Below are 25,089 nucleotides of genomic sequence, written 5' to 3'. Positions count from 1 at the left end.
CTACATGGGATCATTTTCCTTTGGTGTAGAGTCGTGATTTCTACATAGTTGAATCAGTGGCTACCATTACAGTTGAAAATGGGATGAAGCGTTTTGCAAAGTCATTTTTCAAATAAGCAACAGATTGAAGCTCATAGTGAAACAAAAGACTGACTCACATCATGTTGTAGATGCCTCTATTACCACAGCCCTTTACATAAGATTAGATGCTCCCGAGTTAGCTTAAAATCACCTGTAGCCTGATTTGATAATGGCTGAAACTGATTGAAGGGTATATCAGAATTAATTAGTGTGTGTGTGTGTGTATGGTGTGTGTGTTTGAAGTTTCCTATAATAAAAAGTTAAAGAGATACCCCCTTAGAGCCATATAGCATCCTTTTCATACTCTCTCTTGAAAAGCCCGCAGGTAAGTCTCCACCTTTGAAACACAGGTTCTCCATGAAAAACTTGGTCATCATTGATAAAATGAGGATAACAAGAATATCTAAACGCTGACTGTTGTGAGAATTAAATGAGGTAATACATGTCCAGTGCATGCTGTCTGATGCACAGTAGTCTGTCAGTAGAAGTTAGCTGTTCCTTTAGAATTCAGGTTGGAATGAAAGCTCACTGTCCCATGCAGTTATGGTTTGCACAGCAAGTATAGATCAAAAGTTAGACATATGGGAATTTGTATTTCTATTTCAAGAGAGGCTGTGTGTGCAGTAAAAGAGCAATAGTTCAGAAATTAGTCCCAGAGGTGTACCTTCTTGCTCTATAGCTCTGTTCAAATCACTTTATCTCTATGTTGAGCTTTCTATAGCAGGAGTTTGGGTTTTGATTCAGTATTGTTATTCAGTCCTGTTCCATTACATGTAAACACAAAAGTATTTAGATTGAAAGTCAACTAAATGGAATTACTGGGGAAAAGTATATGCTTCAAGCATGCTTTTAGGTCACAGATTCTGGATTTCAGAGCCTGATTTGTCACTAGCTAAATGGTCACAAATGAGTGCATTAAAACTGCTTGTTCGTGCTTTTCATCAATGAAAAAGGATGTTTGCAAAGATTAAACAAGATGCTAGACCCTCATCATGGTGCCCCACACATAACAATCCCTTAATAAATCTTTGGTATTTAAAGAATGTATTTCTACCACTAAAATGAATAAATGATAACAGTCATTCATTTATTCACCAAATAATTGTTCAGTGCTAAGCATAATTATAGGATACAACAGTGAACAGTCCGCATAAAGTCCTCTCAGTCACAGACAAACAAATCAATAGACACGCAATGGATATCAGATGGTAATACATGCTGTGAAGACAAAGTGAAGCAGGCTAAGTGGGGTGGAGAGTGGAGGGCTATTTCACACCGGCTTCTCTGGGAAACTTCTCTGATAAGGTGGTATTCCAACAGAAGCACCAGAAAGCTATGTGTCTCTCTGGAGGAAGAGCTTTCCAGACACAAGAAACAGAAAGGTGCAATGACCCAGAGTAGGAAAAGCATGTATTTAATTCAGAGGGGGTGAGTGTGAGCAAAGGGATGTGCAGAAGATAAGGGTAGAGGAAGCCAGATCCTGAGGACCTGACTGGTAATAGGGGCTTTGAATTCATTACCAATGAGGGAAAAAGCTATAGGTCAGTTTTCAACAAGGAGAGATATGATCCAGCTTGGGTTTGGGAAGGTATCATCTGGTGGCTGTATCAGTAATAAATTGTGGGGGGACAGGATGGGAAGGGAAGCTTTTTCCAGGATTATGGCAAAACATTATGCATTATACAGAAGCTATAATAGTGAGAAGTGGGTAGATTCTAGACACATTGTAAAGAAAGAGTAGAGATGGTGACACCCAGGGAGGGGCATAGAGGGCTGCTACTTGAAAAACCACACCTTCATGTGAATTAGAACAGGGATATGAAATCAGGTATCGTGATGCCTCCAGCATTGTTCTTTTTGCTTAGGAGAGGGGAGAGAGGCCAAGGAGGGGGATGTGGTCAGAGAATGATATCTGCAGGTATGAAAATGACACTGAAACCCATTGATTGGTACAATTAATGTATTAATAATTGCAATTAAAACTTAAAATGGGGGGCAGGTATATGGGTAGTCATTTTCCTGTGGATACCTGTGAATCCATGACCCTCTGAGCGAGTAAGGAAAGATATGCCTTCCTCTCAGCAGATATGCCCCCCGTATCAGGGCATTCAAGGTGGGGGGAGCTATTCTTCAGTGCCCACTTGTACTATTGTCTCAGAACCTTGTTCAGGGCTATGGTTTACACTTAAGAACAGGGAAGACAAAAATAACTCCAAGCTTTGGGGCATGTGCAACTATAAGGATAAAGTTGCCATTTACTGAAATGGGAAGGTTGCAGATAGAACACGTTTGTGGAGGAAAATTAAGAACTGAGTTTGGGGTGCCTGTTAAACATTGAAGTGGAAATACCAAGAGGTGGTGGGATATACAAGCTAGAAGTAAAGGGAGAGATTGGGACTAGGATATAAATTTGAAGTTCATTAATTTATGAGTTATTATATTGCAGATTATATATGATATATGTTTAATATGTAAAAATAACACTAATCATGAACAAAAATGTAATGATAAAGTCCTTTTTAAATATATCAGTACTCTTGGGGGTATTGAGCTATAGCTCAGTGGCAGAATGCTTGCCTAGCATGTGTGAGGCACTGGGTTCAATCCTCAGCACCACATAAAAGTCAATATACAAAATAAAGGTGTTGTATCCATCTACAACTAAACAAACTTTAAAAAAAATAAATAAATAAATCAGTACTCTTAATTTCTATGAATTATTTGATATCTAGTGTTTGTTAGTGTTGTTAACATATAGTCAGGGGAAAAAACATTTAAACGATTTTTTAAAAGCTAAGGTGAACTAAGTCCATATGCTCATTATTCTCTCTCCCAGTTCTAGAGGTAACCACTATTAATAACTTCTTTTATATCCTTCTGAAAATGTTCTATGAACATAGAACTATATATAAATATGTATATAATGCATATGTTTGCTTTTTATATAAATGAGGTCATGCTATATATACCATCTGCATCTTAGTTTCTTTTAAAAAAATTTTTATAGATACTGTCAAATCACCCTTCACAAATGTCATACCAATCTGTACTCCCACCAACCGAGTATCAGATTGCTTTTTTCACAGTCTCCACTAATATTGGACATGACCAAACTTTTTAATCATTGCCAATCTGGCAGTTGAAAATAGTGCTTTAAAAATTTACATAGTTTTTCATATGTCTGTTGGCCTTTTACGTTTCTTTTTCTGTGATCTGCCTTTTCATGCCCTTTGTACATTTTCCTAGTTTTTAAAATGGTTTCTAAGAGCTCTTTTTATATTAAGGCGATTAATCCTTTGTGCTAAGCCTTTTTTTCAAATAAAATGGGCCTTCAGTAATAGCTGCCGTGGAAAATAAAAGGTGCAGGTAACAAAAGAGGGGACTGTGACTGCTAGACTTTGGGGACATGCTTTTCCTCTCTATTTCTTTTTTTACTTCCCTCTCTGATCCATTTTTCCCCAGATAATCTTACTCCCCATTTCTCTTTTATTTTCAATGTCCCTTGCCTGTTGGGAGTGGGGGGTGGAGAAGGATATACATTTTTTACCTTATAGACTGACTAAATAATATCTTTCAAAATTTTAGTCTTACTTTTTAGTAGTATAAAGTTTCTTAATCTTGACATATCATAGGATCTCATAATAGATCTGAACTTGGCACTGGTACATGATATATATTTCCTTAATTGTTTCTATGGTTTGATTGTGATCAGTGGAAGAAATAAAGGAGGGAAGAAGCATCAACTACACAGAAGACATTATGCAAGGCCCGTGTAATTTTTCTCTTTTCATCTTCACACCAACCCCAGGAGGCAGCTTTTATTGCTCTCATTTGATAGATGAGGAAACAAACTCTACGTGCAATTAAGAAAACTTGCCTAAGGTCACGTGGTCACATGGTTGATTTAGTCAAGGTTAGACTGGAAGGAAAGGTCTACCTGCCTCTGTGGAATTCCAAACTCCAGGATGTTTTTAGTAATTTTTTTTCCTCCAACTTTGCTAACAGAAAACACTCCTGAATTTTTTCCTCGTTTTGTCAGTTGATGTGGTTAGAACTGAACTGAAAGGTGCAAGAAAATATTAATTCATGCAATTATTCATTGTATATTAGATAATTAGATTGGTAGGTATAAAAATACATTAATGCACTTTGTGCCTTTGGAGCAAATTATTTGACAAAAGAGAAAGAACATGAAGAAATTCATATGTATCTGTGAGGTTTGTGTGTCTAATGCTCTGATTTGCCAGAAAACCCAAGGGATTTTCTGCTTTGCTCTTCGGAATGGCCTTGGAAGCTCAGCCCCTTGTCTGGATTATGTGGGATATGAAGTGAGTGAGCTTGCAAATCCCTGCCTTCTTCTTCATAGGCCTACAATGGGCACCATCAAGCCTTGGAGGTCCTTTTGCAGTCGCTGGTGGACCTGGACATCAGGGACGAGAAAGGCCGCACGGCTCTGGATCTGGCCGCCTTTAAGGGACACACAGAATGTGTGGAAGCACTTGTCAATCAGGGAGCATCCATCTTTGTGAAAGACAATGTAACCAAAAGAACCCCACTTCATGCCTCAGGTAAGACTTGTCAAGGGTCTAGTGACCCTAGTTTTATTCATTAATAAAAAAGTGGCAGAATCCTCTTGAACCCCCATTTTTATAATATTGATTTTCTTTCAATATCACATAGACCTACATATTTCCAAAAATTTTTGATCTGATATACCTTTGGAGATGATTGGTGTTCCCTGGTGTTCTCTGGCCAACAGCCTCTTTTTATTGTTGTTGTTGTTTTCCTTAACCCAAAAGCCTGTTCTGAACCTTTGACCAAAAGGCTACCACAAAACTTTGTGGAAAAAAGGTCAAGATAAAATGTGATCCTCAGAATAAGTTCTATAGAACAAACCACATCAAAATCACATGGTATTTTAAAGCATGACATTAATGATATTGCAGGTCTATTTCGTGTAGAGAAACATCAGACTGTGATCCAATCAGTACATCATTCTACCAACCTAAATGATGCTCTTTAGCTTTTGTTCTGTTTCTTGATGCATCAGATGTAAAAATAGAGATTCTTAAAAAGTGCATGTATTTATCAAAAAGTAACAAGTTTTTCTTTTCTGGGAGTTTCCTCCAATGCTTGTCGGTTGATGTGGTTAGAACTGAACTGATAGGTGCGAGAAAACATTAATTCATGCAGTTATTCTTCCACCTTCAATATTTATAGATGTACACACAGATATAAAGATAAGGTAGAAGAGTCTCTGGCTCAGCTAAGGCATAAATACCTTTGGGCCCAGGAAAGTCAGTAATATTAGCCTTTGATGGGATTTTAGTAGTCATGGTCTGATAAATAAAAGTAATTTACACAATGAAATGTGGTTGTATTGAAAATTAAATGAAGATAGCCCCCCGCCCCGCTTAACTTTATGATTCTTGTTATTGGGAAAAACTTTCTGGGAATGATAGACTTTGTAGAAGTATTTCCACAGCCATTCCTTAACTTCCAATCCAGTGAAAAGATAGAATACAGAGACTGAAAAAAAAAAAAAAAACCTGTTGTCTAAATATCTGGAAATGATTGTTGCTGGAAAAAACTTTAACCATGAGGTCAGTGATGTTTGGTGTCATTGAATAACAAATTCTTACTTCCCATCACATTTAGCCTTTTGGCCACCCTGGCATTTTGGATATAATTAATAATGTTCAAATGTGGAAGACTGCCCTGTATAAACAGGTGAGCAGTGAGTCGCAATTGTCATGTAGGTGTGGTCCAAGGGCACCCCCTAGTGGTAAAAATGACTCGCTCCCTTCAGGTTTCCTTCAGGTCATTCATTAAAAAGACACAGGCTGTCATCTAATGCTGTTCTCTACAAAATGTCTGCTGTGCAGGAACTTTAGCCTGTGGCTTGAGGATCTGCTTACCCAGAATCTTTTTCAACTCCCTGGAGGAGGCCCATTTCCTTGTTTCAAGTCCTCAGAGTACTGTAAGGAGCGGCAGCCAGGATGGATATTAGAGGTTTGGGCACAGATGGATGCAGTGACAGTTGTGTTCTTTGAGTAGCAAGAAAAATGGCTGTCACTCACAGCCATGGAGAGGCTGAGCTTGTCTGAGACAAAGCTGGAGCTAGCAGGGCACAGCTGAAGATGTTAACATCTTTTTGCTAGAAGGCAGTTGGGGAGGAAATGTAGTGTATGGGAAGCCAAGAAGAATTCAAGTTTCACTACACTTTCACTCTAAGGGGCACATAAATTTCTCTGAGGACTACTAGTTAAGTTTAAAAAGCTAATGTACCCCCCCCCCAAAAAAAAAGAAGAAGAACAACAACAACAACTATAGAAATTGTTTTGTTGTGTAATACACTGGATGAGTGATATGGACTTAGATTATTGTGTTCCTCTTATGTTTAGCCAAAATTCAAATCTTTGGAATTAGTATGATTTTGAACACTTAAAGACTATCATTTTGATATAGAAACAGGAAATAGTCAAAGTATATTATTTTTCCACCTTCAGGAACCTAGCTGTCAGTCCTTTGGTAATCCTGTCCTTTAGGCATACATTAAATTCCTTGTATATTCCAACAATGGTAACAGATTTAGTGTAATTTTAGGGAAAAAAAAAAGACAACAGCAGCAACAATGTATTACCTATAACTCTGATCCACGAAATTTCCTCTAGAGATACATAAATGGAATGTTGCTGAGAATGAGCTGAATGCAATGGTCTACAAAATGTGGGCATTATTCCTGCAGTTCATTTGAATGGTGTCGACAAATGTGAGCTAATTCTAATATGTATTGTCCCTGAAAACCATGTCGATGTTAAATTAGCATTCTCTCAAGACTGGCAAGCAATAAAAGCACTGTAAAATGCAGCTCTGAGAAGAGCCTTTATCAGTGTGACATAGCTGCCTCTATTCTCCACATCCATAACAGGGGAAATTCAATGTATTTTATGGTGTTCTTATTGTTCAGAGAGGAGAGTAGGTCGTGTCTGCAGTTTTAAACATATTTTTTTCTCATCTTATTCCCTGAGAGCCGTGTCTATTATAAGACCTTTTCAGGGTTTCATTCAGCAAACTGGAAGAAAGTACCTGAGTCCAGGACACTATCATCCCGGGAAGGTTTACATCCCAATACCCACATAACCCCAGGCACCAAGAATTCCCAAAAGAAGCAACTTGCCAGGTGCTCAGACTTCTGCCTCCTGCCCAGCCTCTTTCCCAGCCAGTCAAGGCTGAGACAGGGTTGGGGCCATATTCCTGTCCACTACAGGGTCTGTTGGGCAAGGAGGGGGCAGTTGAGGGCCCAGTGGCCCTAGGAAGGGACCTAGATGGCATCTGAGTCACCGCTGGGCAGGAAAGGGTAAGGAGAGGAGGGAGGCAGCCTGAGGGCAGCCTGCATTGTACAAGAGATGCTGGAAGGCAGAGAACAAAGGCTGTGGTTTGAGGAACATCAGGACACCACAGGGGCCCATTCCTACATCTCCTGAGAGTGCCAGTCAGTCACCAATGAGCAGGGAGCACATGGATCATGTACACTTTTGTGCCTTGATGTTTTACTTTAGGCTACCACTGATCCATGAGAACTATTGTTAGAATGTCTACCTCCGAATGACCCCCAAGAAGAGGCAGGACCTGTTCTGTTCTCCCCGGGGCCTTTCTTCCACCCTACCCCTTCCCCGCTCCTTCATCTCCCCTTCTCCTCCCTCCTCCTATACTATTCCTGCTCCCCTGTTCCCTCCTCTCTCTTTTCCTCCTCCTCCTCCTCCTTTCTTCTGGAGGCAGGTAGACACAGCATGATTATATAGAACTGAGTGAGTCTCTTAGAGGAACAAAGGGAGGGACTGACAAGTGGGGAGTGATCCCAGTCCTCTCCACGGACAGAAGAAAGAATGTCGAGGTTAAGAAAAACCGCTCGACACAGAAGCCAGACAAGGAAGGTGAGGATCAGATTCCTTGACAGGAAGAAAGGGGAAAACAAATGAACACCAGGGCAGGCTGTGCCCCACGCCATCACAGACTGGAGGCCCAGGGACATCTGTCCAGGGCAATGCAAGTCACTGATTTGAAGCCCAAGAAGGTTTCACTCTGGAGGGAGATCTGTAGTTAAAACAATGTCCATTATTTTCTTTTTCAGTCATTAATGGTCACACCCTGTGTTTGCGGCTATTATTAGAAATTTCAGACAACCCTGAAGTGGTTGACGTGAAAGATGCCAAAGGACAGTAAGTGTTCCCACACTTGGCCTCGGGTTGATGTTTCAATCACAAGAGGTAATTGGTTGCTCTGTTAAGCAGCTAAGAGGGCTGACTGCTGAATTCTAGGTTGGGGAGATATATATCTGGATGAAATTCACGGGTGAGGGCTCTAGAATAATGAGGTGCTTTGCGCTGCAGTGTGTATTAGGGAAGAGCATGTGGGGGGTGGGGTGGCCATATATTTCCATGGGGGAAAAAAATCACCTTTATCTAGCAGTTTCTTTATTTCCTGGCTTTTAAAAATATATATATTCCCACCTTTGTTCCCTCTTTCTCTCCATCTTTTTAAATATGGTTCATTTTAGTTATACATGACAGTAGAATCCATTTTGACATAGTTGTAAAAACATGGAATATATCTTGTTCTAAGTCAGACCCCAGTACCTCTCCTTCCCCTTCCCTCTCCCCAAACCCTGTTTCCTTCCTTCTACTGATCTTTCTGCCATTTACCCATAGTTATTCTTTAAAATTAATTTATTGTGGATGTACACAATGGTGAGATTCACTGTGGTGTAGTCGTGTATGTACATAGGAGAGTCATGTCAGATTCATTCCACTGTCTTTCCTTTTCCCATCTCCCCTCCCTTCCCTTCATTCTCTTTTGTCTACTCCACTGAATTTTTATTCTTCACCCCTCACCTTATTGTGGATTAGCTTCCACATATCAGAGAAAATATGTGACCTTTGGTTATTTGGGAAGGGCTTATTTCACTTAACCTGATAGTCTCCAGATCCATCCATTTACCAACAAATGTCATAAAGCATTCTTCTTTATGGTTAAGTAATACTCCATTGTGTATATATACCACATTTTGTTTATCCATTCATCTGTTGAAGGGTACCTAGGTAGGTCCCATAGCTTAGTTATTGTGAATTGTGCTGCTATAAACATTGATTGTCACTTATGATGATTTTAAGTCCTTTGGATATATACCAAGGAGTGGGATGACTGAGTCAAAAAGAGTTCTAAATTATCTTCTGAAAAATGATGGGATTAGCATAATATTTTGAGAAGAAACCTTCCCCTGCTACACCCCTAGAAATCATTCCACCAGTGCCCTGTTAGAACAGAGGCAGATTCCTATATCCACATATCATATAACAAATTGGAGACACAGAAAATACACAGCAATTGTCAAGAATAAAAAGAGAGACCTCTCCCACGAGGAGTATCTGTTATCTCCTTTTTAAAGGCTGTTCATCTCTCTCCCTAGAACCCCACTTATGCTCGCAGTGGCATATGGACACATTGATGCTGTTTCATTGTTACTTGAAAAGGAAGCAAATGTGGATGCTGTTGACATCATGGGATGCACGGCTTTACACAGAGGGGTATGTACATATTTCTCAGCTTTAGTCGGCACTGTTTCAATGAGCTTGTTTCCTTTTTTCTTTCCCTATTTGAATTTATAGTACAAAAAAAAAAGTTTCGTAATCTAGCCAGTAAACCTCAGCCAATCAAAAGGAAATCACAAAATCGCGTGGAAGCCCGTTGTTTCCTATGATCTCAGTCCATTCAATTGAGGGAAAAAGGAATGAGCCATGTACAAAAGGCGAGGACTCTCTGTCTGGAAGGAATCTTGGAGTGAGATTACCTTCATGTCAACTGATTAGCAGAAGCTGACTACAGTTAAGTGTTTGAGGGAACTGCGTTACCAAACTACAAGCCTAGTTTACAAACGCTGGTGACTATTTGGTCCTTAAAGGGACCCTCAGCCCCCAAGAGTGCACCTGCTAGAACTGGGCTGTGTAAACTGGTGTAGCCCTCAAGAGGACAAACTCCCCAACACTGCAGATGTAGGAAACAAGGGTAAGAGACAACTGTGAACTTCCCAGATAACAAAATCAGGGCCCACAGAGGTCTGTGAACAAGGAAGCTGCTTCTGGAGATCAAAAGTGACCGAAAGGAAAAAAAAAAAAAAAAGAAAGAAATCAACAACTCATGCAACGGTACAATAGCAAAAAGTACCCTTAAGTCCTGATCTTAAGATTCCATGTTAGAGTATGATAAATAGGTACATGAACACCTACTATTAGTGGGATGGGTCTGTTTCTGATTATAAAGTACATGAACATTGGAGAAAATTTGCAAAATGTTTTTTGAAAAGCACAGAGGCAGAAAACCACAATCTCCAGCAATCATATCTCCCAGAGATAACCACTTTTGGTGTATATGTATCACCGATCTTTTTTTTTTTTTCATTCCTGTATTTAGATTTCTCTTAAACCTTCAATAAGAGAGAATAGTGAAGGTACAATTTGGAATATGACTTTTTTTTCCTTTTAGTATGTTAAGGAACTTTTTTGATATCATTAAATAGTTTTCCATACCATCATTTCTAATGCTCCATTGTATGTATGTGCCATAACTTCTCTTAGTGATTACCTGGTTTTGAGTAGTCTTGCAATTTCTAATTGTTGTTCATTACAAATGATGCCAGAGTATATATTCTTTGGACAATTCTTTGTACATATCTGCAGAACTATTTTTTAAAGCATACCCAAGAAAACTAAATGCACAAAAGCAGAAATCATAAAATTGCTATTTGGTGATGGTGTAAACACCCTGAAAAGTGGAAAGAAGACGAACTTTATGTTGTCATTGTCACAGTCATACTTCTTATTTTTTGGACATATCCTGTGGGCCATGCAACAGGCTGGTGACCTTTACGTATATAGTCATACCATATAACAACGTTTCAGCCATTGATGGACCACATTTACAATGGTGATGTCATGATATTATATTGGAGCTGAAAATTTGTTATCATCTAATATTGTACTCTACCTCTTCTGTTTAGATATGTTTAGATACACACATACTTACCATTGTATTACAATTGCCTACAGTGTTTAGTATACTAAAATCCTGTACAGGTTTGTAGCCTAGAAGGAATAGACTGTATAGCCTGCATGTGCATTGGGCTATACCATCTAGATTTGTGTAAGTACAAGAACACTCTATGTTCACACAATGACAAAATCACCTAACACAATTCTCAGAATGTATCCCAGTCAGTAAGCATCACATGACTGTATTATCTCATTAGTCCTTACAACAGCCTCTGAGGTCATTATTTCTATTACTGTGTATAGATAAATAAAGTGAAGCAGAGAGAGGGGTAGGGAGACAAGATTTTACTATATCTTCCTGCTTGTAAAGCTGGTATTTTCAACTATACCTTTCAGGTTTATTTGGAGTGTCAAGGGATGTTTCTAAAATGTTGATGCTCACAGACTTTTTTGGTGTGGATTTTGCTGGGGTTGTCCCACCTCCCTCCCAAGAGAGCCTGCTTCCCTGAGGGCCCATGCACAGATGCACTTACTGTGAGCCCAAGCGTCACTCACCAACTGTCTTGCTTCCTGAGTCTTCTGCCCTTCTAAGGCTTGTTTTGTGTTTTCCTTGCCATGCACAGATTATGACAGGGCATGAGGAATGTGTGCAAATGCTGCTGGAACAAGAAGTGTCAATCCTCTGTAAAGATTCCAGAGGGAGGACACCCTTGCACTATGCAGCTGCTCGGGGACACGCCACGTGGCTGAGTGAACTGCTCCAAATGACTCTCTCCGAAGAGGACTATTGTTTCAAAGACAACCAAGGCTACACGCCGCTGCACTGGGCTTGTTACAATGGTGAGTTACTTGCATTTGACCAATTCCACTGGACTTCCTGCCCCAGGACCACTGCAATCTCAGTGGAGGCAAGAACACAGCATAATGCCATAAGCCATGGTTTCCACTCTTGCTGCACCTAAGATATGTTTTTCCGTTTGTTGGTTGTGGCCTGTTTGATGGTTTTTAAAATAGATCTCCACCTTTGCCACCCCCATGGCTGCCCTGATGCCTTAGACCAGTAAAAGTTCACTATCCCCTTTTTGTTTATCAGTAACCTATAAATCTTAACCTGAACCTAGCCAGTTTTAATCAGTTTCTGAACTATGTACGATAACCAAGAATCCCACAAAGAAGTAAAATAATATAGCTGAACAAAAAACACACGGTGTAATAACATGTCATAATTGAATACTAGAAGATGCATGGTTTATCTTTTGATATTTCTTTTTTATGTTTCATATTCCCCATTTGTTTTGTTGCACTTAATATTTGGGAGACTTTTAATTTTTTATTTCACTTTTTTGAATAAGAAGGTATGGGTTGTTCATTGTACCATTTGAAATATTGCAGTGTCTTAAGTAAAATTAAGTTTCCATTTCCAAACCTACTTTCTCATGTGATTTAGTGTGTAACTTTCATAATTTTTCCTCTGATACTAAATATAAATATGAACAAATGTGTATCTGTTTTTAGTTGGAATTACATAATAAACATCATTCTATAACTTTTTTTTTGGGGGGGGGTTGATGTTTACTTAAAATTCTATTAAGGAGCTAGAGATGTAACTCAATGATAAAGTGCTTGCTTGACATGTTAGGCCCTAGGTTCAATCTCCATCACTCCAAAACAAAACAAAACAAAAATTTAAAAAAAAAAATTCTAAGCTGAGCGCGATGGTGGCACATCCCTGTAATCCCAGCAGCTCAGGAGGCTGAAGCAGGAGGATGGTGAGCTCAAAACCAGCCTCAGCAAAAGTGAGGCACTAAGCAACTCAGTGAGACCCTATCTCTAAATAAAATACAAAATAGGGTTAGGGATATGGCTCAGTGGTTGAGCGCCCCTGAGTTCAATCCCCAGTATCCACCCCTGCAAAAAAAACCCCAAAAAACATCTACTGCAGAAGATCTTTACAAGTTAATATGTATCAATATAGATTGCTTTAATAACTGGATATTATTTCATAGCTGTGCATACACTAGGATTTATTATTTTTCAAACGGATTTTTGTTGATGGACATTCACATTGGTTTTTGTTTTTGTCCTATTATCAACAATGTGGCAATATATGTGTTCATATTATGGTACCAAAAATACTGTTAGATAAATATCTAGAAGGGACATTTTTTTAATAAGAAGGTTGGAATATTTTTTAATTATGATAAAGTATGCTTCATTACTTTGCCAAAAAAATCATTTCTTACACTACCAAATGTTTATAGAAGTCAGTATTTTTTCATAGCTTTGCCAGCCCAGGATGTTACCATCTATTTTATTTTTGTTAATTTGAAGGATAAAAAATGGAATCTCATTGTTGTTTTTGATTTGCATTTCCCTATCTAATAGCACATTCATTGATTCTTTATGATTCTTCTCTGGAAATTGCCTTTTCCATCTATTACTCACTCTTTTTCTATTGAGTTATTTATCTTTCTAATACATTTGTAGGAGCACCTTGTCTTAGTTATATATTTGAATACTCTGTGTGTTATGTGTGTTGCAAATATTTTCGTTCCTAGTCTATGATCTTTTCCCATGCAGTCATTTGAGATTTTATGTAGTTGTGAATGTTTGAGCTTTCCTTTGTGGTATCTAGGTCTCCAGTCTTGGTCCCCAACCCCTAAGATTATATGGACATTTTGTTTATCAGTAACCTATAAATCTTAACCTAAACCTATATTTCTTACTCTTTTTCTATAATTTTATTTTTATGTTTTTAATTCTGTTAAGATTTTTATTTAGAAACTGATTATTGGTTCTAGAAACAATTTTATGTGCTCATTATATTTTCATTACAGCCTTTTTTTTTTTAACTGGTTCTGCTTCTTCAACATAATTTTGCCCCCTCTCTGCCACTGGAGGATTGTGAAATTTTTTTTACCTAAAATGTGTAAAGGTTCCCCTGCCCCTTGCCATGAGATGGTCCAGGCAGTGGAGAGGATCTATCTATAGGAGAGGCAGGATGGAGAGACTTCTGACTGCTGTGGCCCTAACCTGCCACAGATGGCATCCTGGGCCAAGGAAGTAGGCAGTCCTCTCTGCTCTTAGGACTCTCCAGGTACAGGCAGGGAAAGAAGAGCAGTCTTCCCTAAAGCTATTCACCCACTCAGGGCAGCCTTCCTCCAAGTCCAAGGTTCAAGCTCCCATCTTTCCAGAATCCCCTTCACTGGGCATTTTTAAATTCTGAAAGTAGTTTGATAATCTCCAGTTCTGCCTGTGTGGTCTCTTAGGTGGGGACTCATATAGGAATGGTACATGGAGATATTTCCCTAAGCAAGGTCTTTTGGGAGATTCAAACTATGAGAGGGTTTGCGGTGTCTGGGACTGTTTAGAAGGAAGTGTTGGATGTTGTTGGAAAGCTAGATAATTTAACGTGCCTACTCGAGGCTTCCTACCCTCATTACTTCATATGCTTCTTGATTCTCCTCAAATTAGTATCAGCTTGTCTCTTTTTAGGTACAAAAAAGGAGGATTTATGTTTTAATATTTTACGTTGTCCAATCTTCATCATTCTGAGGTAGATCATAAGGGAACTTTTGCTAAATTAGAACTGAGTTCAGTCAGGACACCAGTCTGTATTCCAAAGCCACATAAATAAAATGTTTTCTTGCCTGACAGTTGTACAGCACTTCACAAGCCATGTCTAGGTCTTTCCTGGAGTAAAACTCCTATCATTCTGAGACATAGGTAGGGCAGTTATTCCTAGTCCAACTTTGTACATGGGAAACTGAGGCTCAGAGATCCCAAGTAAATTGCCTTAGGTCATGTAACAAGTAAGTTGATAGAGTTAGATCTTACCTCAGATTCAGTTGATGTAGAAGCCGCCTGTCATTTTATTAAAGATAATTCTCACATTTCTTCATCTCCTTTTTGAAAACAATATTGTGTGCCTACTACTGGCCAGGTACCATTTAAAACACTTACATAGCATTTTACATTCAAAGCCTTTTTGCATTCATTATCTCAAAATACTGTGTTCTACTAATCACTTATCTCCCCTTCACTAGGGTAAATGAACCTATTCGAGCAGGTGGAAGGTAAATTTCCTATTACAAATATGGGCAAATTGAGGTATATATGTGTTAGGCATCTATCAATCAAGAGCTGAGGGTAACACAGACTCTAATCTGTTTGCAAATGAGGTGTCTTCTCTCTCTCTCCACCAGACCATATGGCCTTCACTGTCTGATTTGTTCATTACGTCTAAGAACACCTGTGAGCCTAGTTAATAACACTTGGGCATTTTTGTTAATTTTATTCCACAGAGAATGAGCAGTCAGCCAATTTGGGAAAATTCCTAAGCTAGAAATGAACACTTAATAAAAAAAAATAAAGCAGACTATGTTGAATAAAGTTTCTTTCTTGGAAACTCTCTAAATTCTTTTAATTCCTTTCAGGTAATGAAAACTGTATAGAGGTACTTTTGGAGCAAAAGTGTTTTCGCAAATTTATCGGTAATCCTTTTACTCCACTGCACTGTGCAATGTAAGTAAAAATGCTGGAAGGTAATGGTGTTGCTTTAACTCTTTTGACTACATCTAGAAAAAAAATTGCCTTTTAGGGAAGGAAAAGCTTTTAGATTACAGATAAGACTAAAATATTCCATTTTTCTGCTAGTCTGATAGCAAAGTGTGGCCCCTAATGTTAATGATTTTCCAGAAGCTCCTTATGGAGTGCCACAGTTCCAAGATGATTGACATACTACCTTAGGCAAACTGCAGGAAGGGGTGGGTTGAGAGGCACATTTCACATGATGTGAAGAATTCTTCAAGCACAGTTCATTTGTCTGCCAAGTTTTTAAAATAAATCAGAGTTAACAACAATATGCCTATGGATATTTAGAAACACATTTTCTACCAGGAAGTCTTTTCATAGACTGTAATTCTCCATTATTCATATGTGGTAAGTCTTTTTTGATAAATCTAATTTCTCCTCTAATCTTATAAGCCATTGTTCAGAGAATTCAGTGATTTTAAATCAGACTTCCATTTTCAGCCTGGAAGTCCAAGAACTGAGGATACTTTATGTTGTCTGTGGGTTGCACACAATGCTGGGTCATTTGGTTGGAAAGATATTAGAGGCATAAAATAGATGAATAAAGAAAATGCCCGTGGTAAAGTCTCAGGATGACTTCAAATCTGTAGGATCCATTTCTCTCCTACTTTGGGATTTTCAAAACAGTTAATATGTTGAGTGCCATAACATAGTGTAAGTGGTATGCGGTGAACTGCTACCTGGATGCAGAGGTTCTGAAAAGGTGCTAGGTTTACCATGTGTACCACTGAAACACATACCACAACTATTGGCATCAGATTTTTTTAAATGCATCAGATTGTTAGATATACAGGATGTAGAAAAATATGTAAGGAAGGAATATGTAATTTTTTAAAGAGTGAGATTTTTTTACATTAAAAACCATTTTTATTTTAGAATAAATGATCATGAGAATTGTGCATCATTGCTACTTGGGGCCATGGATTCCAATATTGTCAGTTGTCGAGATGACAAAGGCAGGTAAGTCATCCTGAGAAGGAGTATCTTTTGTTTTGATGAGTCTTAGTCTTTGCTGTGCAGATGCAAAACAGTCAAACATCTTTTTTTAATTGAATAGTAGTTCTGGCGTTTTGGCTCAGTAGTAGAGCACTCGCTTAGCACGTGTGAAGCACTGGGTTTGATCCTTAGCATCACATAAAAATAAAAAATAACTAAAGGTATGTAAAAAAAGTTTTTTAAAAAGTAATACATAGTTTTAAAAGTTAAATATTATAAAGGTTATATAATTAAAAGAAATTTCCCTCTTAGTCCAGAACCCCCAGTTTCTTCCATAGAGAAAACTACTGCACAGTGTTCTTTCCAAATTTTTATATTCCCCAAAATATTTTCTGTGCATATCTACAAACACATAGAGATATATAGATATGTATATGTGTGGGTGTGTGCATAATTGTTTTAATGCAAATGGGAGCATTTTGTAACCATGTTCTGATTTTAGTAATCTTGGAGAGCTTTCCATGCCAGAACATACCGATTTAAAATCTTCGCATTATTTCATTGAATCCATCTACAGTATTTTACTCAGCCTGTCTTCTATTGAAGAATATCTAGGGTACTTCCAATATTTTGCTATTCAAAGACGTGGTACAGTGAACATTCTCACATCTGAATCTGTACACATGACCAGGTATATATAGAAGATCAACCTACGAGTGGAATTACTTGATTAAGAGGTTGATAGTTTTTAATTTTAGTAAGTAGTGCCAAATTGTCCTGCTAAAGAAATCAACCATCCATATTAGATTTAATGTGGGTTTTGAGAGTTTTATTTAATCAACCAATTATCTACAAATTTAAGGTCAAATTTGAAAGTATCCATTCTAAAGAAGTTACTAGAACTCAAGATTAAATAACCACTGAAGATGCCAATTTCATTATCAAAGCCACCACATATATTACCCCTCCCCCGTCTAAGAGGTATCATTCACATAGATGACACTTCAGGTCTACCCTGACTGGCTTACAGAGGTAGCTTGGTCGATAATCTCTGTAAACTGACAAATGTTGAATCCTAGACAGCACAGTGCTCATGTTTCTTGGGCAGTTGCTAAAGAGAGAACAGAATTTGAAGGAAACTGAAGTCACGTTTGTTTGCCATCTTTAGGACACCCCTTCATGCGGCAGCATTTGCTGATCACGTGGAGTGCTTGCAACTTCTTTTGAGGCACAATGCTCAAGTGAACGCAGTAGATAATTCAGGGAGAACACCACTGATGATGGCTGCTGAGAATGGACAGGCAGGCGCTGTGGGTATGTACTGGTCAGATAGACTTTGCCTTTATGCCTATCCAGAAACCAAAAACAACAAAGGAAGAAATCAATGTTCTTTTAGTATAGTCTTACTTAAGCCCCTTGAGTTTGCTCAGTCGCCCTCAATTCTCTGTGACTTGATCATTGGTGAACATTTTCACCGAGAGCCAACCTGCCACAGTGAAATTTCTCAACAATGATAAACCAAATATGACAACAGAATCATTTGAAGTGGAAATAATGAAAATGTAAGGACAGTTAAAGCTAAAGCCTATCAGCCTTGGATCTGGACAGAACAAATATGGCTGTAAATGACTCATATTTTTTTTTCTTTAAAAACATTAAATATGATTATGTGAGCTATTCTGCTTTAAATGTTTTTGTTTTTATAGTGTCTTCTTCAAATTGCACCTCATCTAAGTAACTCTCTTTTGGCTTTTTCTGTAGATATTTTGGTGAACAGTGCTCAAGCAGATCTGACTGTAAAGGATAAGGACTTGAACACGCCCTTACATTTGGCTAGTAGTAAAGTATGTAAATGAATTTAAAACACTGTTACTTAATGTTGTAATCATGTCACTGAAATTCTATCAGTCTCAGAAATATGAAACTGTGTAACATGGCTCTTAATAAATTTTCCCAGGATGTTGTCAACAATAAGTGGAATCAAAGGGGAAAAAAAAAGGGCAGAATCACCAGGTGGATGAGAGTATGTGCCACCAGAATGAGTGGCAAGGGTTTTCTTTCCTCATGTTGCTACTTGCCTTCTTGTCACAGTCCATCAGTCTTGATGCTGCTGCTGTATCTGTCATGTAACATAGTTGGTATCACATAGCAGATTAGGAACAAGGCTTCTAAAAAACAAGCCATTTGTACAGGAATGGTGGCTTACAGTCGTAATCTGAAGCAAAAGAATCTCAAGTTCAAGGCCATCCTAAGCAACCCTGTGAGACCTGGCTCAAAATAAAAAAATTTTTAAAAAGGGCTAGGGATATAGTTCAATGGCAAAGCAACATTGGGTCCAATCCCCAGAGTGTGTGTGTGTGTGTGTGTATGTGTGCATGCGTGTGTGCATGTGTGTAGTTCAACTTGTTCTGTTGTTCAATTTGAAGACATTGCAATAATACCACCAAAAAATACATTACTGTGAAGCAAATAACTATCCACCTACATTTCTGCCCTTTGCCCCTTTTTCCTGGTGCATTGTTCAATTTTTTTGTTACATAGCATTGTGTTCCTGCTTACTTAAAAGATAAATGTATGTATGTATATGTGTATCTGTACACACATACATGAGCACACATATAAACATATAGGTGTATGTATGATTTCACAAAAGGCATTATAGTATAATGCCAGTTGACACCAGTGATGGTGGTTTATTGCAACATAATTAAAGATATTAATGGTGTCACCTAAACCCAACGGTATCAGAAATGTCAGCTCTTCCTTGCATTATTTGCATTTTCTCATTTCATGCTCTGTGAAACCCAGGGAAACCACAAAAAGTGCTAGTTTCATGGAGTTCATTACAAGAGGCAGTATTTTAGTGAATACAAGCACAGTGCTTTTCAGACTTTTGTGCAAATGGATCACCTGGGGACTTGGTTAAAATACAGATTCTGATTCATTAGGTCTGGTTGGGGTCCCAAGATTCAACATTTCTAACTCTCAGGTGATGAGGATGATCCCGGTCAGTGGCCCTTGCTTAATAAGGGCTTAGAAACCATGTCCTCCTTACAAGGGCACTAGGCTTGAAGTCTTTACAAGGGATCTCTGGTTTAATAACTGATTTTTTAAAAAATTGTCAACCATCTATTGCCATAAGATCTAGTGATAGCTTCCTCTGGTTGAGTGAGAAAAGATGAGTTTCCCTAAACAGGGCCCCTTCGTGACACAAGGCAGTAAATGATGATGAGGGATACAGATAATGGGTCTAATGGGAATACTGAGTGGAAATGGATCATGCAGTGTTAAGTGAAGGTTTGAGGAAGGTGGGAGCTGGTATGTGTTTTAAAAGTAATATTGAAGGATTTAAAGGTACTCTTAATTTCTGCTTTACCAGCTAAGCTAGCATCTGCTTTAGTCTAGACATTAAATTCTAAAAATTATCTTGGAAATATTAATGTTAAATATGAGTCCTTTAGATCAGATTTATGTTAACCCAAGTCCTAATAGATTTTAATGGAAAATCTTAGAATAGCTGGAGTCCCTTGACATTTTGGGAAAAAAAAAAAAAATGACTCAGAAAACAGCCCTGAAGAATGCTTTTTAGTTAGAGGAAATTCAGTTTCAATTTAAAACATAATGAAGTAATTTTTCAGGAAATTCACTGTCTCCCTCTCATGTTTCTTCTTATTCTTTTTCTTTATTAGGGTCATGAAAAATGTGCCTTGTTAATACTTGACAAGATACAAGATGAGAGCCTTATTAATGCAAAAAATAATGCACTGCAGACGTAAGTATAACTACTAAAGTCGGACCCAGAGTTGTAGACACGTGACAGAATGTAAGAGCCTGCCATGTGCCAGGCAGGCTGTGGGGGACACCACGATGAAAGATGGAGGCCAGGCCTGGCTTCCCCTTCATGAAGATTACAGTCCCATGCCTGCAAATGCTGACTAGCTAGACAGTTTTACTCAGAATTCTTATTTTTATATTCCTTCTCAGAATTTTGTGAGGCCTTTGTTTCTCTTTGCTGATATTTCTGTGGTAACATTGTAAATTTAATGAGCTACTAGAAAAATCTTATGGGCTTACGGGCTGACATATTTGGGGAAACTATTTGTATTATGTATTAGCATTATGTATTCTGACTGGAAAATGACAGTTTTATAAATTAGATTCCCAGAATACATTTGAAGAGTTTCTAAGCTATTTGTCTTAATTATATTTTAATATAATTCAGTGTAACCCTCAGTGTGAAGGATCTAAAAGCTGCTTCATTTTCTATTTTAGGGAATTACTTATGCATTTGTTTTAAAGGCAAAGGAGTACTCAAATTTTTTTTTCATTTAAGATTCTTAAGCAATATATATCACAATATGCTGAGTTTGACATTATACGATAGGTAAGGTATCATACATTCAGTTGAGCATCTCTGTGCATTTAATAATAATGAGACTTAAGAGTGTATATTAATACCAGTCATATTGATAAAGAGTATGAAACAGCAACTCAGATTCAGAAGTAGAAATCAGGCAATAAAGAGCCTTCTACAAAACACACCAAAACTTGAATTCTTCCTTTGTCTTCCTATCTACTGCCACTGAGATAGTTTGTGATGCAGAGGATTTGTAATATCTGTAGGGAAATCTGGGCAAATACGTAAGAACAGTTGGATCATTAGCACCTAGAAAAGATCTGGCCAACACATATCTTTTTTAAAAAAAAATAAAAATATCCATGTACTATTTATAGATTGTTAACTACGTATTCATTTTAGTGACTCAAGCTAACCAAAATACTGTATTTTCATTGTGTTAGCTTTCCATTACTAAATAAAATATCTGAGCTAATTAACTTGTAAAGAGAAAACAGTTATCTTGGCTCACAATTTATGAGGTTTCAATTCATGATCAGTTGGCCCCTTTGCTTTGGGCATGATAGCATATCATAACAGGGAGCATGTAGCAAAACAAAGCTGTTCACTCATGGTCAGGACAAAGGAGAGGAAGAGGAAGGGGCTGGGTCCCACAGTCCCCTGGAGGATATGCTTCCAATGACCTAAAACTTCCCAATAGACCCCACCTGTTCAAGGTTTCACCACTATTTTAGGAAATTACTTATGCATTTGTTTTAAAGGCAAAGGAGTACTCTAATTTATTTTTTCATTTAAGATTCTTAAGCAATATATAGCACAAAATGCTGAGTTTGCACCAAGCTAAGGACCAACACATGGGTCTTTGCATCCATTCCAGATCCAAACTATAGCACTCATGCAAATTTATATCACAACTGATACTCAGTATTGTTTTGTAGACCACTCCATGTTGCAGCACGCAATGGCTTAAAGGTGGTAGTTGAAGAGCTGCTGGCCAAAGGAGCCTGTGTACTTGCTGTAGATGAAAATGGTAAGTGGAAAAAAATAAATAGTTGCTGCAGGTACCGTCCTTATGCTGGTTGAAGCCAGAGGAAACTAGAAAGATAGGAGCTAGTTAAAAAGGCAATAAGAACATTCTCCTCCTTGAAAGTTCCGTGTTATAAGAAATCAAGCCAGGATAATCTGTCCTGTCTGTCTTTTTGTAAAACACATTGTCTAACTGTAGACCACCAGTACTGTTCATTTTGCATGTAGTGTCAGCAGCTGATCCCTAACTCCTCAGCATGGTAGTTGAACATTTTAGACACACTAAAAACCTTTCAACTTGGCATTTGGAATTCCAGCTGCATATGCTGAGGAATTAGAGATTACATGTGTCATTAATGCATGCTCAAGGGCTCAATGAAAACCTATATCCTTTATTTATTTCAGTTCATTCTGAGATCAACACACCCCTGCCTTTTTTAAAAGTATAGATCAGAACTCATATTCCTGGTAATATGGAAATTTGGGGAACATGAGTAAAATTTTATTGATTAATATCTAGGCTTGAAAGCTTCTCCTGATCTATATAACATTCCTTTTTCTAAATGAGCTACTTCTTGTCAGAAGCTTTCTACTCTGTCTGCTTCCTAAGAAAATTTGAAAACTAATGAATACTAGAATTGCACTAAACCACCATTTCAAGCACCAATGCCTCTTAACCTTGAGGAGCAAAAAGGAACTTCTGGATATTTATGAATTCAGTAATTTTTTAAATGTGGCATTTAATTAAAGTATTATAATGTATTAATGTAACTCAATTAACTGCTTATTACAGGTATTGGAATTAGCAGCTCATGCCTATTTCTCAGAAGTAAGCAGCCATACTGACATCATTAGCTAACTCTTATTAGTTTTGGTTTTGCAGCCCCATGTATCCTAGCATGTACCCTGCTCTATCCCCAACCTGACTCATCTAGGAAGCAAAGAGAGTCTTCTGCTCCTCCATCTCCTCTCACCTTCCCTTACCTTCTTTTCATCACTGTATACCTTAGGGTTGGCATGGAGAAACCTGCAGATTTTCTCCAAAATGACCAGAGAGATAAGAATTGATTAGTTTTTGCTTCTCTCTAGCATAAATCTGCTGCATCTAAGGTTTATTTGGCCTGCAGTGACAACATTAGGAACAAGAGCCCTGGGTCAGAGGAATATAGCCTGCCTATCTCAGAGATTAGGATCCCAAAGACCTGGGAACATTTGGGGCAGTTTTGTACAGCACTGCAATAATTCCTTTCCTGGTCACTGACCTTTGTGAGATGGAATGGTAAGATACTGTACATTCTTGTTTGGTTTCACACCACAAAGAGGAATAATCTCTTAAAGGCTGAGGGGGTAGGGAATCAGGTCAATGGGTGGCAAACAGAACATCTGAGTTTTATTGAGCCAGTTCCTCTGAACACCTGAGTGAGTGCAAGACTCATTGTGTAGTGGGAACTTTTGCCAGCAGAGAGGTTAGTAAGGCCTTTCAGGCCAGCAGAGTGAATATTGGATAGGGTAGTGATTAAGTCAAAGAATGAAACTACCTCCCAAGGCTCCTGTTTCATGTATTGAGGCAGTTTTCTCATCCGGACTGGACTCATGAAATATAAATGCTAGTGATGGCATAGCTCTAATTAGGGCAAGCATAGATTTTTCCCACATCTGTTACACTTCAGATTTGGGACTTTGTTATGTGGGGTGGCTATTTTTTTTTTAATTCTGTTATATTTCTCTTAAATGGTAGTTAATTGTTAATCACAGATTGATTAGTGCTCTCCTGTGTCTGATCTATCAAACATTTCCATCTTTCTAAAACCAGTTAATTAATGTATACTTTATGTAAAGTATATATAAAGTGACAAAACTGCATTAGTCGTTTTGACAGCCGTATAATTCTCAGTATCATTTCTAACTTGACACATGGTTACCTACCATGGAAAGTCATTGTTCTCAGAATGAGAGTCCCCCTCAGGCCCAGGTCTGAGGCTCATGGTGTGCGTGTGCTCTCCAGTAGAAACATCCTCCTGGTTGTCCTGTTGCTGTTTTCTGTGGAATTGTGTCCCACCCCCGCCCCCTCGTGTTTCTGTTCACTAGATGAAGGCTGGAATTCTGCCTAACTTCAGATAATATGGTGCTTGCTGTAGTCGTGTGAGCTGAAAACAATCACCAAAAAAAAACCCCTCCATAGAATGTCTTCCCCTCCCAACCCCTCCAGCCTTACCCCTAGCATGACTTTGTGGGAATAACTCCTCCTTTGACCTGGCATGAATGCTAACTCAACATACATCTCCACCCGTGAGCTCATGGGAGATGTACTGTGGAATGCTCACGCCTCTCTGGACCCCAGGACTAACCTCTGCCTTGTCTGCGTTTACGCCCAGGTCATACCCCGGCCCTGGCTTGTGCTCCTAACAAAGACGTGGCTGACTGCCTGGCCCTCATTTTGGCTACCATGATGCCTTTTTCTCCTTCCAGTACAATGACGGCTGTCAACTTCGTTTGTTTTAAAAAAGACAATTTGAGCAGGACGACCCTCTCCAATCTGGGGAGCATGGTTAGCCTGTGCAGTAACAACGTAGGCTCGGAGGACGGGTACAATGAAAACGATTCTGACTCCGAAACCTTTTGACTTTGGACGGTAGAAGCTTTTCCTTCATCACCTGTGTTGGAGGAAGGGAGAGAAGCTTGAATTCCATGTTTATGCTGTACTCCAGTATTATTGGGGGCCCGAGCTTCCAGAAGCCAGTAGAGAAGGAGTTGATCCAACCTAGGGAGGGCACCTAGGCTGTAGGGTGAAATACACACACAGATGGGCTCTGATTTTGTTTAGTTTCATGTTTTCCTTAGATCTAAGATATTTCTGTGAAAGTCTACCTCTCATTTTAAGTAAGGAATTTTTTTTTTAAAAAGTATTTGATTCTATTTCTTGGGGATAAGGCAACAGAGAGGCAACTGTTCACTATAAAGAATTTTTGTGTGTGTGTACTCAGCAGTGAGTTTTCAGAAGTATATCAATGTGACATTCATGTCCCCTGGGAGGGGAGGGAAGAAGTG

The 25,089-nt window shown here is 38.5% G+C and overlaps 1 protein-coding gene across 1 annotated transcript in view; it reads left to right on the top strand.

The window, feature by feature from the left end:
* The window catches only part of Ankrd44 (ankyrin repeat domain 44), a 283,427-nt gene extending 258,595 nt beyond the window's left edge, over positions 1 to 24,832 (top strand). The window contains exons 18-28 of the mRNA XM_077799148.1: positions 4,448 to 4,649; positions 8,216 to 8,303; positions 9,551 to 9,668; positions 11,753 to 11,969; positions 15,566 to 15,653; positions 16,599 to 16,682; positions 17,827 to 17,972; positions 18,420 to 18,502; positions 20,348 to 20,430; positions 21,954 to 22,045; positions 24,417 to 24,832. Of these exons, the coding sequence (XP_077655274.1) occupies positions 4,448 to 4,649; positions 8,216 to 8,303; positions 9,551 to 9,668; positions 11,753 to 11,969; positions 15,566 to 15,653; positions 16,599 to 16,682; positions 17,827 to 17,972; positions 18,420 to 18,502; positions 20,348 to 20,430; positions 21,954 to 22,045; positions 24,417 to 24,664 (1,449 nt within the window). The 3' untranslated portion in view covers positions 24,665 to 24,832. The remainder of the gene's footprint in view (positions 1 to 4,447; positions 4,650 to 8,215; positions 8,304 to 9,550; positions 9,669 to 11,752; positions 11,970 to 15,565; positions 15,654 to 16,598; positions 16,683 to 17,826; positions 17,973 to 18,419; positions 18,503 to 20,347; positions 20,431 to 21,953; positions 22,046 to 24,416) is intronic.
* The last annotated feature ends 257 nt before the right edge of the window (positions 24,833 to 25,089 follow it).

Source organism: Urocitellus parryii, chromosome 1, assembly GCF_045843805.1.
Source record: "Urocitellus parryii isolate mUroPar1 chromosome 1, mUroPar1.hap1, whole genome shotgun sequence".
Taxonomy (NCBI): Eukaryota; Metazoa; Chordata; class Mammalia; order Rodentia; family Sciuridae; genus Urocitellus; species Urocitellus parryii.
The sequence above is the reverse complement of the archived record's forward strand: the minus strand, read 5'-3'. Positions and strand labels throughout refer to the sequence as shown.